General features: G+C 42.7%; 1 protein-coding gene across 1 annotated transcript in view; it reads right to left on the reverse strand.

Moving 5' to 3' along the window:
- ptprt (protein tyrosine phosphatase receptor type T) overlaps positions 1-15,000 on the reverse strand; it is a 531,138-nt gene that overhangs the window by 31,865 nt on the left and 484,273 nt on the right. The window contains exon 30 of the mRNA XM_050039413.1: positions 3,904-4,058. Within this exon, the coding sequence (XP_049895370.1) occupies positions 3,904-4,058 (155 nt within the window). The remainder of the gene's footprint in view (positions 1-3,903; positions 4,059-15,000) is intronic.

A 15,000-nucleotide genomic window follows, 5' to 3' on the forward strand; every position in this document is an offset into this window, starting at 1 on the left:
AAAATCCTAAATGATTGAGTTGTTTTTTTCCACCTGGACCTTTATGCTCTGCCATTTCTCCTCTAATCATCACGCTGTAACCTGTGACAGGCTGTTATGACACCACAGCTGTCACACAATCACATATATGGAGTTTTCTGCTGAACTGCGAGGTTTACATTACCAAAGGTTTATGACAAAATGACGACAATGACTCCAGTGTGCGCACAGTGAGAGAGGAGAGGGAGAGAGGCTGTGCTGCTGCCAGAGGAGCTGCTGAATGAGTTCCCTCTGAGCGGTAAGTCACTGAAAGAGTCTGAGAAGTCCGGGGCTGTTCATAAAACAATCAGGACGCCACAGTTTATTCCACACTACTGAAGCTGCTCCTCTGTTTTGAACCACTGCAGAGTCTGTAATAATTTCGCTTTCAGCCATGCTTGTTGTCGCCGTGGGTAACAGTATGACGGCAATATGTCAACAAGTTGAAATGACATGAATACCGGTATGATCGTGAATGAGATGATATGGCACACCCCTAATATTTAGATATATCGGTCAAATAATTCATTTATTCATTCATTTTTCGTAACTGCTTAACCTCATGGGGGTCATGAGTGTGCTGGAGCCTATCCCAGCTGACATTGGGTGAGAGGCAGGGTTCACCCTGGACAGGTCACCAGACTATCACAGGGCTGACACATAGAGACAGACAACCATTCACACTCACATTCACACCTACGAGTCACCAATTAACCTGCATGTCTTTGGACTGTGGGAGGAAGCTGGAGCATCTGGAGGAAACCCACACTGACACAGGGAGAACATGCAAACTCTGCACAGAAGGGCTCCCACACCTGGTTCAATCCTCTTCCTGGGAGGCGACAATGCTAACCACTGCATCACCGTGCCGCCATAAATGTAAACATATTGTTTTCAGTGTTTGAACAAACAACTAACGCTGTTTATTTTCTGTTAGGAACAGGAGACACATGCTGAGAGGTGTCACTGCTAACTGTTACTGATAAGTGTCACATTTTATATTAGGTTTCATATGATGTTGGAAAAACAGTGTGAAGCTGTGAGACTTCAGTGACTGTCTGACAGAAAAAGTGATGGCCTACGTGATGCCTGGAATACACACGGAGTTTAGCATGAGGGTGGAGTCTTTCTGTCGCTCTGTCTCTCACACACACACACACACACACAAACACTTAGAGACTTTAATACTCCGTGTCAGGTGTTAAGGTGGCACATCCTGAACAGTAATGCCTGGAGGGGAAAGACGGATGGAGGGACAGACGAACAGATGGATGAATGGATTGAATAGAGGGACAGAAGGAGGGGGAGAGGAGGAATGGTGGAAGGAGGTTAGTGATTGGGAGTGATAGAAGTGGTCGTCACAGGGGAGAGATCAAGGGAGGAAAGGAGGCACGGATGGAGGGATGGAGAGGGAACTGAGAAGATGAGGAATGGAGGGATAGGAGGAGGGAGGGGAGGAACCTATCTTTCACTTTGCAATCCCCCTGACAGTTCCCAGAGACAGCCAGAGAGAGAGGGAGAAACAGAAGGAGGGAGAGGAGCGGAGAGAAGGAAAGATAGAAAGGAGAAAGAGAGAGAAAAGGAGGGAGCGCCTCGGCAGATTACCTGTCAACCTCTGTGATTAATGTTGAGACCAGAATACTGCTGGGCCTCTGTGTGCATGTGCATGTGTGTATGTGTGTGTTGAAAAGCCTCATGACACAGGCCAATAGCGTCAGCGTGCCCCCGGAAATTGGAAGTGACTGCCATAACTTCCTGCCTGTCCGTCCACATACTTTTACTATGGCTGTCTGTTGGCGTGTCTGCTCGCCTCGTTTGTCTGTCCGCAGTTTCCCTCCACTCTGTGCTCATGTGTCCTCTCTTTCATCTAATTACCTGTCTGTCTCTCTCCCCCTGTCTGTCCCTGTCTCTATCTGTCTGTCCTGTTTGGGGATCAGGAGCCCATGAGTGTGTGTCTTTTATGAATTGTCCATGACAGATAAGCTTCACTGAATGCAAGTGCTCCTCTGAGTCCTCTGCTGTCCCGTGCCTGCCATGTGTCGACACTGAAAACAATGAATTCGAGGGCGCAAAAATGTGGCATGTGAGACGATAAGAGAAAGAAAATGCATTTATGGACAAATAATTTTATAGTTTGCTTTAGAACATGTTTGGCAGTAAGACAACAGTATGCAATTTGTGGTTATTTAGCAGGAACATGCTGAAAAAGAAAGAAAAGAAAGCCCTTTAAAGGTGTTTAACTACTGCTGTAAGTAAATGGAGCGCTTTTGGAAAGGTACAGCGACTCTACGAGGGTCCTTTATATCCACCAGGCACTAACTTCAGCAGGTTAGGGGTTTATTCCCTCTGTGGCCTCCCATTCAAAGCTATGTGCCGTATTAAAGTGGACCACCAAATGGAATACATTCATTTTAAATGCTCGTGCCAATATGAGGCATCTACTCTAAACCTTTTTTCATGGCTTGTCAGAGTGCTGACCTTTTAGAGCTTGTGCCTGCTGACAACCCGGCCCCCACAGTCGAACTGTTATGTCCCATAAAGAACAGAACATGGAGGTTAAATATACTGTCGCCATGGGAATCTTAAACCTGTCACTTTTTTCTTTTTTTTTTACTTCCCCTATTCCTGGTAGATGATGATGGTGATGAGATGATAGTGGGGTGGGAGGTGATTTTTTTTTTTTCTGTTTCCTCCTTTTTAAAGGTTAACACCATTGATCTAATTTATACCAAGAGACTGTGTGTGTGTGTGTGTGTGTGTGATCACTATAATCCAGACTGATACCTGTGCTACTGTCTTAACTGAGAAGGAAAGGGAGAAAAGAGAACATGAAAAGAAAAAAGAGTAGGAGGCTGATAGTGAAACAAAAGCCCCTTTTATACTTCCAGATTTTGAATGTTGGGCCGTTTTGCCGGCAAGCTGCGAGCATTTAGACACACAGAGCCAGATTGGTGAGTTGATCCGAGGTGCCCAATTTTCCGCAGGGTAGTCATATTGGCGGAACCCTTTTAGTTTAAACAGACCTAGGCGCCCTTCCACAACGGGAATGGCTGTTGATGACTTGTGGGAGGAGCTGTTGATGACGCCGCACGTGCGACCCACTGGTGGTGGATAAACAGGAAACAGCTGATAGCAGGAATTAGCGAGCAGCTAGTAGCAAGAGGGAAACNNAACAAAAGTAGGTAGGCGGCATTTTGCTGCACTCCCCGATTTTGCTTTTATACTGCCAATGCTGAAAGAAGACTGATTGGGCTTTCCTGCAAATTTGCACAACTCCTATCTAAAAAGGGCTATAGATGGAGATTTTCAGGCAGTGTCAGATAAAATGTGACCTAAACACTGCTGAAAAGAGGTAATTTCATAGTTTCCTCCTGATGTCAGCATTGTTTTTGTACTCCAGATATTAAGAAAACTACATCACATAACATGATGAGTATCGCTGAGCAGTGATTTGGGGAAAAAGGTCTTCAAAGTCTACAGTACAGTGAGTGCAAATGCGACAGAGCCCATCGGCCTTCCAAACTGGGAGTGCATGCCGTACTCCAGCAGCTGTCCTGGGGTGAAAAATACTCTGTTCATGTCAGAGACTAAGAAGTAAGTAGTTATGTTAGGTCAATAACATGATATGAAATAAAATAAATATGTAAAACATTCAAAGCGTCCACGCCCTGTGCTCATTTACGTGCTCTGTGTTAAACTGGCACTGCAAAATCCTTTTCACTCCACCATGGCGGCGTCAGGTAAGAGCTGTATGACTGAGTGAGCGGCCGTTTTTGTTTGTCCTTGTCATCTCTGAGCAGCCACTGACCAGCAGCATCAGAGAATTAAGTTTATCTCCTGTACAAAACCTGTGTGTGCTTTATGTGTGTGTGACTGTGTTCTTACCTGCAGTGTGCCACTATAGGCCCAGCATCAGGCGGGTTGAGGAACTTGACCTGTCGTATGAAGCCGAGCAATCCGGTGGCGTAACAGGGAACGCCGTGGTCAGGCCAGCTGGTGAAATGAAACTGGCGGAGTTCACGGATCTCGTGATGACCCTTCTGAAAGACACACACGGGAGAGATGTTACAGCTCATGTGCATATCTTACAACGGCAATTAACACTTCTCTGCCATTCTCATCTCTAGATGAAGACAAACGCGTGGAACTCAAGAATCTTATCATGGCTCTTTTGGGAGAGACTGACAAGAAGACATATCATGGTTCAGCGGCCTAATTTACACCAGGGATTTCAAGAATCTGGGGGCCACTCTAGCTCTTTGGCTTCAGATGGAAAATAAATTGATCTCGTGGATGTCAAGAAGGCACTTTGAGCCACTTCTGGGAATGAGAGACAGGAAGACTTATCGTGCCTCATTTGCCTAATTTACAGGGGAGATTTGAGGAAACTGATGGCCATTTTGGCTCCACAAAAAAGATTAATTGATTTCACAAATCTCATGATGGCCCTTTAGGGACAGACTTACAGGGGGAAATGCCATGGTTCAGTTGAGCTGCCTAATTTACACACAGATTTTAGATAATAGTCATCACGGCTCCTTTCTGGATGAATTTTAAGACATGACAGGTGCGTAAAGACATCAGAAAGCTCCCAAATATTTTTTTCTTAAAAGTCTAAAACTTGAACAAATTTGAAAATTGAATGTGCTTCAATTAAACAATAATGTTTTTGAGAGCAGGATAATTTTATGACATTCACTTCAAAAGTAGAGACAAGGAAGCTGTTGGCTGAAAGGACAGATTTTTAAAGAATAAGATAAAAAAATAAATTGGACTTCACTTATTGGGCCTCGTCTTCGAAAGAAGAACAGAAAGAGACAATGTGGTACATAACAATGGAGATAATACAAAAATGAGAGGGAAACAAGCTTCCAGTGTTCCAGTGTGGCCGTCCACAAGATTGCATCTTGACATTTTAATGATGAACTTTCTGGAAACACAAAGGGCTGTTAAACGCTTTCCTGACAAACAATAGGGATTTTATTAAGAAACTAAAGATGACATTCTGATGCTGAACAGATAGCAGTTAAGTCTCACGTCAGAGTGACGCCCTGGGACACAGACGTAATGCCTCAAAACTGCAGCGCATTTAGCAGATGAAGACAGAAAAACTGACTGGACTGACTGGAAGTCATAATTACACTTCCAATTTCTTTCTATTAATAAAGCTTTAATCAGTCAGCAGTGGAAGTCATCATGTCATTCATGTGATTTTCCTAGCCCATGCAAAATGTAATGCAGCATACATGATGTTTACGGGGTTCACCCTGGACAGGTCACCAGACTATCACAGCACTGACACACAGAGACAGACAACCATTCACACTCACATTCACACCTACGGACAATTTAGAGTCACCAGTTAACCTGCATGTCTTTGGACTGTGGGAGGAAGCTGGAGCACCTGGAGGAAACCCACGCTGACATGAGGAGAACACAGCAGGGCCCTGGCTGGCTTTTGGATTTGAACCTGGAACCCTCTTGCTGTGAGGCAACAGTCATACCCACTGCACCACCACTTGAAGACAGAGGTATTGTAAAACTAAAAAATGTGTCTTTAATGTGTTGATGTCAGAAACCTGCACATCAGCAGCCTCTCAGGTCTGAGAGATCTTGCTTCTTGTGCCTACTCTGAATTCTGACGCACATCTCTCCGCACAGGATGTAGAAATATCACAAAGTTTTGACAGCTCTGGCATGATCCTTTCTTCTGCTTCCAGTGATTCATTGCTTCTCCACAACACTACTCCCTTCTGCTTCAATAATTCAGATCAATCGACTCAATTATATTGTTCTAAACTGAGCAGGGATTAAATGGAGGGAGATAAACCCTCCTCGGTTCAGTTTACTCTCTCAAACTGTTGCAGCTTCCATTCTGGCTCTGGTAGATCGACAAGGCTGTGGGGAAGTCTTTGTTATGGAATACAGAGAAGCAGGGACAACATAAGGAGGAGGAAGACAGGTCAAGAAACAGCCTGTGAGTGGGATGGAGCAGAGGTCAGGAACGAGAGCAGGGAAAGGAATGAGAGAACAGCTGAGAGAGAGGAAAAGAGTTGGTGTGGGGAAGGATGAAGAGACTGATATGACAAAGAAAAAGGAGGAAGGGGAAGACAGAGGGGGAAAACATAGACATTAAGGAGAGTGAGAGAGGCGTGGAGGCAGAGAGGAGAAAAATAAAACCCAAAACCACAAGGTGATTTGATAACTCGACATCCCATTGATTTGCTCTCTTGTGATGTTGAAATTACTTCTCTGAATCGATAGACGGCGTTTCAACACAGCCAGGGCCTCAAATTCATGACTGGTTGCAAAAAAAAATAAAAAATAAAAATAAAAAATAAAACAACATTAAGGTGGCAGACATGTTGGAAATGATAATAAGGATGCAGAGGCACTTATAAGTCTCTTCACTGTGAACGCTTTTCTTTATATTTTGGACTTCTTATCGAGAGTCATTTGCATTGGATGAGTGACAAATTATATAAATCATTGTTATGTGAACCCGTTTAGTGAACCTTCTAGAGCTGCCCCCGATGATCGACCAAACATTAGTCAACCAGAAAGGTCATTAGTCTGGAAGGGTTTTATTGGTCGCTTAGTCGCAGAAAAAAAAACAACTCTCAATTAGGAGCTGCACCTTGTCAAAATAAATCAAAACCTATATGACTGGACCATGTGGGAATTTAATTTGAAAGGACAGACACAGGAAGTGTCCACGCTCAGCAGTCAGACAGGAGTCAGGTTAATTTCCAGGGCTGGTACCTGCGGTTATTCCACAGGCTAGTTAATCCAAAATGTGGGATCATTTTGAGAAGGTGAAGGACGAACCCAAGGTGATATGTAAACTCATCTTCATTGGTCGACTACAAACATGACGTATCATCTGAAACATGGAAGTAGCTACATGCCCATTAGCCCACAGCATCATTAACAGGCGGCTCAAACCATTGTGTTGCCCCGCCCAAAATATAAAATTTCATAATTACATTAATATCATAAACATGCAGGTGACTAGTCGACTAATGGCCCTAAATAACGACTATAGGTTGACTAGGAAAATTCTTGGTTGGGGGCAGCCCTAGAACCTTCATATAGAGTTGGATGATACTGAGAAAATCAAATATGATCAAGAATGTTGACCAAATACTTAGATATTGATATTACGATGGTATTGCTTGTCGACTATTGGTGCCTTCACAAAATATACTAGAAAAGCTAGAACAGATTGGTAATTTTAAAAAAATTACATCAATTTACTGTAATGCAGCCTTTAAAACAAGGAAAAGACAACACTTATTTTACGTAACTGCTTATCCTGTTAGTGGTCGTGGGGGAGCTGCAGCCTACCCAGCTGACATTGGGCGAGAGGCAGGGTACACCCTGGACAGGTCACCAGACTATGGGAAATTTAGAGTCACCAACCTACATGTCTTTAGATTGTGGGAGGAAGCCGGAGCATCCTGAGAGAACCCACGCTGACACGGGGACATGCAAACTCCACACAATAGGACTCCCCCACCCTGGGTTCAAACCCTCTTGCTGTTAGGCGACAATGCTAACCACTGCACCACGATATCTAGTCTCATATCACGATGTCCATTTAATATCAATATATTGCCCAGCCCTACCTTCATTCTCAAAATGCTTTTACAGCTTTTGGCTCCAACATTAATGACATACATTCTCACCTGTAATAAAAGCTCCTCATGTTTCTTAGATCAGCACATAATGCGTATTGTTTTAGTGGCAGAGCTGCTGATGTTTCCTTAATGTCATTATGTCATAATACAGGTACAAACCCATCTGACTGAGGGCACTTTTCCCACATGGATGTACTTCTTTTTAATATGCTGTATTGTTATTATTCTCCTGGGTTTCTGTAACAAGTTATAATAACCGAATGAACGAGGAGTCCAAGGTCACTCTGACAAATGCACCTCCCTCAGCTGGCAGCTGAACCTGTGACCTTGTAGTTGAGGTGGCTATTTAACCACAAGTTCACCCTGACATTGGCAGGATTTTTCTGTTTTGTGGACACAACAGAACAAAATGTCTTTTTCAGTATGTGTTTCCATGTCCCCCATCTGATAACTGAAGCATAACTCCAGGGTTCTGAATAGTACAGATGATGAAGAATGAATAAGGGCACGCGTCCACTTTGTGTGTTTTTCTCAGTGGCGGCATCTTTTTTTCAGATGTTACCAATGAGGGGAGAGTGTGTGGCCGCATGCAGCTGCCTTGAAAAAACCCCATCACACCCAGTGTCATTTTTCAAAGCGTTCCACCTTTTTTTTTTATGTGGCCGCTCTGAGCGCTTGTGGTTAAAAGTCTCTCAACTTTTCAGAGAGGTGCTTTTAGCTCGGCTATTGTCACAACAAAGACAGAAAAGCCAATTTTAGTCAGGACCATTTAAGTCAAAGAAAACTGTCTTTCCATTTGCAGTATTATATTTGGCGGTATAGTTCTGTTCTGGGGCCCCTCTGCCCTTCCTCGGGCCTACACAGAAAGCCCAAGCCTGAGAGAGCACACCTCTCTCTGTCTGCCCTTCCACACGCATACGAGGAAAGCCTGAGGCAGAGTGAGCAAACCTCCCTGCCCTTCCATGTGCCTACATGGAAAGCCCAAGGCAGGGAGAGCAGCATCAATGACAAACAGAGATGACATTGATAAGTCAGATACAGCAAAAGGAGGAGCTGGGGTGGAGGTGGGTTGCAAAGCAGCTTGCAGAGGAAGCAGCAACAGTAGGCAGGCCAGAGCAGTTTAAATAGGGCGTCCTGAATGAGATTCACCAATTGGTTGCATAGAAAGGAATCATGTGATCTATCAGCTGACTCCCTTCCATCAATCAGCTGCTCCATCAGTTGATTGGGCTGTTTGAGATCAGCTGATGTAGCTGGGATGTGAGCTGAGCTTGACATCATGTCATGCCTGAACTAACGCTATGCTCAATTGGTGGGAGCAGATCGGTTGGCGAATACTGGATGTTGCTGGTGAGTGTTGTGCTTTTATCACTGTACTGTTTTAAGCTTGTTGTTAACTGTGTAGTTACAAAGTCCTCTGTTAACGTAGCATGTTAGCTACCTAGCTAACATTAAAGTCAAGACATATACATGGAAACAAAACCCATGTGCAGTGCATCTTAAAAAAAAGTATACTTGTCACCACTTCTCTGCCCAAGAAAAGAGCTATATGGAGACAGAACCTCAAAGAAAGTTCACTTGAAAAGCTCAAAAAGTGAAGCATGAATGTGATGGTGACATATCTTAAGAGAACTGGGAAGACAATCAAATTACCAAACAACTATTAAATTACCCAGTTCTGTTTTTGCTCTGAATGCGTACTAAACCAGACACCCAACACCTGTCTGGACGTCCACTCGCTGTAAAATCTTGTACAGACATTTGTCTGTGACAGCTCACATCAATCAGAGTCTAAACCAAATTACTGGACCAGAGCTTTGATTGAAGATGTTTCAGAGATTTGTGGGAAATCATACGGGTATTATCCCCATGAGGCAGCAGTGGAGCGAGTCCAGTCAAAGTGAAAAACTCAGGAGAAATGAAGACAGGGAGTCCCTGTCTTTTAATCACATCCTCATGTGAACACAGTCAGAGAGGAGGTGGAGGTTCAGGCATTGTAAACAGACAACACACTTCAGGGAGGGTTTCTCCAGTTTGACATAAACAGCCTATTTTGTGCACATCTCTCAAACCATCTGCCCTGTCTGTCTAATACGCGTATGTGCTGGTCCTCCAAGCTGTGTTTGTTGGCCTGTAGATGTGTGTACACTGCTGAGTCCTGCCCTGTACAGTTTGGTCTCCGTTGTGGCACGCAATTGTTTGGTTTCTCAAGATCTGAGTGCCTTAGACCAGATTACTCTTCTGCTGCTTTGGACGTGGTCCATCGGGTGAACTAAGCCCTGTCGCAGTTTCTTGTTGGGTTCAAAAAAATACTGAGAAAATGTGTTGAGTACAGAGTCTTTGAAAATTTTCTTTCTCTCCAGCTACATATGAAACTAAAAGGCTGTGTTTGGTTTTCAGTGCTAATTATTTGTTCTTGGTTAACCTGCTGTCAGATTTAACAAAGGCCCAAACAGAATGACCAAATCTGGATAAAATCACATAAGGATAATCGTTTGATATAAGGCTCGTTTTTCTCCAACCTTGGATCTAGTGTAGTGGATCTGACTTTTACCTTGTAGAGTTAAGATTGTTATAAGATTTTCTTTGCTTTCATGTGAATTGGATGAAACGCTGCTCTGTGAAACTAATGGCACTTATATAGCCTAGTGCTTCTCTACCTTACAGGACAAAGGGCTTTACAAACTACCTCTCATTCACCCATTCACACACACACACACACACACACACACACACACACACACACACTGATGGTGGCTGAGCTGCCATGCAAGGTGCTGGCCTGCCCATTGGGGATTCAGCTACAGCCGCCTCCATGTTGCCATCCACTTTGTTTTTGTGGTATGTTTACAAAAATTTCAATTTCTTTTTATGTGTTGCTCATTGCCTTTTTCCCCATGCTTTTTTAAAGAAATTGCACCAATTAGCTCAGGGTTCAAAGGTTTGAATACTTGTGAAAGGCGTCTGAAAGCAGCACAAGAGTGAAATAGAAATATCAAAGGGTTAAGAGTCTCATACAAGGCCCTGTGAATTCTGCAATGCAGACTACACAGGCAGATTTGATAATAAAAACGGAATAAGCCGTAAAACGTGGAATATTGTGTAATTTGCCAAATTGTGAATGCAATTTATAAAAGCAGTGTTTTTTTCTGACACTTAAAGTATTTTTTTCAATAGAAAATTTACTGTGCTGCTATATTTTGGTGTCAGTTTTGGGCACGCAGCCTCCGTCCTCCGCTCTTGGTGAGTTTCACCGAGGGCAGGGCTCAGCTCTTTTATGAGCAAGGCTGACACTGAAGGAACGCTGGATCTGCGCCGAGACTTTGCTTTTTACCTTTGTCTGTCTCCAACTTTAACATTGGCAGGTTTGATCATTTGATCATTGGCGATGTGAGTGACAGCTAACTTGATGGCATGTTTTCCATGGTCAGCCAAGTTCGGTCAAATCCTCTCTAGTGATGCACAATAATATCGGCATGTCATCTGTATCAGCAGATATCGGCTTTAAAATGAACATACTTATATACGACATATTTCATGTTGCCATCTGCTGGTGATTTAAACCGATGTAAACAGATTTTATAGGGCCCTGTCTCGTATAAGCTGAGCTGCAGGTAGTCAGAGTGAGATGGGTCAGCCATGGTAGCTTGATGGTCTGTAGCAGGAAGCTGAGTCACAGTCTTGAACACGTTGGAATTAAAACTTTTCTGACTGGTGAGCAGAAACACACAAAAGTTAGTTCCTCTCTCACCCACAATGATTGTTCGACTAATTCTGACACTCAAACATGAACGTGTGTGTGAGCTCCCTGTTTTTCACCTCTCCTTCTTCTCACTTTCTCACACACACATTTACACAGATTTTCTTTGAGTCTCACTCCATCGCCCTCTCTTCCTCTCTGCTTAGTTAATCTCCTTGGACGTGCCATTAATAAACCTTTTCATTAAGACCCTGTTCTCATTATTCATTGCAATTAAAGCTATTTAACTGCAGTGCAGAACCTGTATACTCTCGCTCTCTCTGTCCCCGTCTGTATTGCTTTCTCTTTGTTCTTCACACTCAGTCACACACACACACACACACACACACACACACAGTCACAGAACCCACTATAGTTAAAAGATGGAGAATTTTGTATCAAAGAGTGTGTGTTCCTGGTGTGTGTTTGTACGTATTAATGCATCCTGCAAAATGACAGGCCTTTCAAAGTCAGCCTTCCTTTGAATTTTGGAGTACTTGTGCACACACGCTCACACACGAGCGCAGAGGTGGTATGGATTAATGGCTTGCTAAACGAGCTGACAGCGAGGACTTGAAGACTCGTCTTCATAAGCTGCTTTCGCACGAGTGAAGGGGGATGGAAATACAGGATGGAAAAAGGAGAGGGAGAGACGGAGGTATAGAAAGACAGCAGGCAGGAAAGAGCAAGATTTTAGGTGTCTGATCATAAATGTGTATAGTGTTTTCTACATGATTTTAATAATTATTAAAAGCTTGTTTGCAATCACATGACTATTATGATGCTCAAAATTCAGATGGAGGGAAGGAAATGATAAATCCATATACTGCATGAACTGGAAATAGAGGATTGTGACTACATAAAAGGTTGGATGAACCTGCAGGCAGCAGGTATCATCAGAAAATGAAAACTCCTGTTAGATATGATCCATATGAAACAAAGAAAAGTGATATTCCCCAAAACTTGACTGATTTGCTCAGTGTGTACACGATCATCGTTACAAACTACCTTGTCATCCAGAGTCAAGTGGTCAACCATTTTGTGTGCGGTTGGCTCCATGATTGAAACGACTGCTGTCTTGTTTTCGGTCGGGTGAGTAAATGTGCTCGAGTATAACTGTCTTTAAAGGTGCTTTCACACAACCTGTTTGGTTCAGTTAAAACGAACCCAGGTCCATTCACGCGGTTAGTATGGTTCGTTTGGGCTGGTGTAAAAGCCGTCAATCGAACCCTGGAGCGGACCAGCCGAACAACTGAACAAAGACCTCTGAAAAGGTGGGTCTCGGTCTGCTTCCAAATGGATTCTGGTGCGGTTCATTTGTGGTGTGAAAGAAAACAAACCAACCACATGATTTTTTGATAGCAGATATGTCTTGTACACCAAAAATGCCCAATCAACCAGCTACCTGTCAGTTGGTTGAACCTCATGTTGACTCCTTTTGGTTTGTTTGCAAAAAGTCAGAGTGAACAGGAACACATTTTTTTCCTCTTGTGTGACCGAGTGAACCGGACTTCAAGTGTGAAAGCACCTTTATATTTCAGTTCTCTACATGGATGCACTGTCGCCCGGGATATATGTGGATACTAGCTAACATTAGCTACCGTTAGCTACTTTTACTTTAACACTTTTTAAAACCTGAGTCGTGGCTATAAACATGGAGAAGTTGTCAAAGCACATGTTATTGCACTTGAGGCATGTTTAACACAACACTTTAACATTAACGTTTAACATTAGTCGACTCCTCTCCTCCAGACTGAAGACGGAGGTTTTTGATCCACATCTGCCGCCATTTCTCAATGAGTATAAATTTTTCCTTCTCCCCTTTACATCCTACTATTTTTGGGACTTAAAGTGGCCTTTGTTTCTTCCCAACTTGATCAATTGGAACAGCTGTAAACAGCACAAATCATAGACATTTGTGCAGTGTTGATAGTCTTTGTCACCAGTTGCCTCCCCTCCATCTGGACAGCACACTGATGTATGACGTCATATGTGAAGAAGCTATTTATGATCACACGTAAAGTACCGCTTTCTCTACTGAGTACAGACTTAAATGTAAGGAAATAATAAAGAAACAAGGCGTCTAACGTGGAGTTGAAAAGCAACATAAAAAACATACAAGACTCAAAAGAAGATGTACACGTAGTTTAGAGAATCAAAGATTTGGATCAGAGCCCTTTTCTCTTATTGTGAAGTGTTTTCCACAGTTTCTCTGTTTATTGTGCCGAGCCTTAGAGAACAGCATCACAACAATGATGGAACATTCTTCCACTCGCACTCGTTTGTTCTCCTCTCAAATCCCCCCCGCCTGATTACAAAGGCCCCAATTACGGATTCAAGCCTCCTCTTGAACAGTAAGAAACAAACAAGTAACACTTCTCGCTCGCCTCAAATCCCCAATCACACATTTGCTGTAATGGTAATCCAGGTTTTAGGTTTAGAAAAAAATTGAAGCATACAGTGACATGAGGGTGACTGAGCAGCTTGAGAGCACGACAGGGTTCAGATCCCACCTGGGGTGTTATGGGAAATGTTTTATTAGGTGGAGTCACAAAATGTTGATACCACGTTATTTTATTGTTTTATTATTCTATTATTTGTTGTTGTTGCAGTGTTGATTTGTTATCAGAAACTATGATGACAAAGATGAGACACTGAGTAGCTGAAAATAGATCTTGATAATAAAAACTATGATGAAATCTATGTTTCATTTTGGTTGACGAGACAGGACGAAAATGATTATGGTGGACTATCGGACATTCAAAATCAGACAGGAGATCATGATAAATTATTTTATCAAACGTACTAGAAAAAGTAGGAAGCTGATAACGACGGTGCTTTCAATTATCTTCTAATGTCAGATGTGAATTCAGCAGTGAATAAACAGCTGTGTGTGTCTGACTGTGGATGGTGGAGCTACTGAATGGATTTGTGGAGTTTGTTAGTTGCAGCGGTGGCTGTTTGCAGCTAGCTCCACTTGCCTGCTGTTAAATGGCAGCAGAGCAAGCAGCCACCAGCCGCCGGATCTACGCAGGACTGTCGCAAGAAGGTTTATGGTGTTTCCTGTTTGAAAGGGAAGGTATGAGGCTCGGTTATCTGTGAGTGTAGCTGTGCTGTAAGTAAACAGTCTGACCTCAGCTGAGTTCTTTCTGACAGAGCTGAAAGTTTAGTTTTAATCACCCACTCTGAGAGAGGACACGAGTTTAAACCTCCAGACTAACATGTTGCAGATTTAAAAAGAACTGAGGCTGAAAAAAGTTTGTAGCTGCAGAAAAAAAACAGCTAAATGTCAACTTGATTCTAATTTCTGATACCTGCATTAGCCTATTTGGATCGGTTGAACCCTTTGAAACCTGAGCAAACTGGCTTGATTTCTTTCAAAACATGGGAAGAAGGCAATGGGCAATGAAAGCCGTGACCTCAAAAAAATCCAAGAAATTAGTAAAAAGAGAAAATTAAAAACAATAATTCTTTTTTTTTTTTTAAATAAAATAATAGAAAATAGAAAATAAAAGACATAAAGTTAAAAAAAAAAAAACTAGGAATTGACCTGGAAAAAATGCTTAAAATTTATTTTTTTTAAAAATCTGTAACAATTTTAAA

This window comes from Epinephelus moara, chromosome 24 (assembly GCF_006386435.1).
Source record: "Epinephelus moara isolate mb chromosome 24, YSFRI_EMoa_1.0, whole genome shotgun sequence".
NCBI classification, from domain to species: domain Eukaryota; kingdom Metazoa; phylum Chordata; class Actinopteri; order Perciformes; family Serranidae; genus Epinephelus; species Epinephelus moara.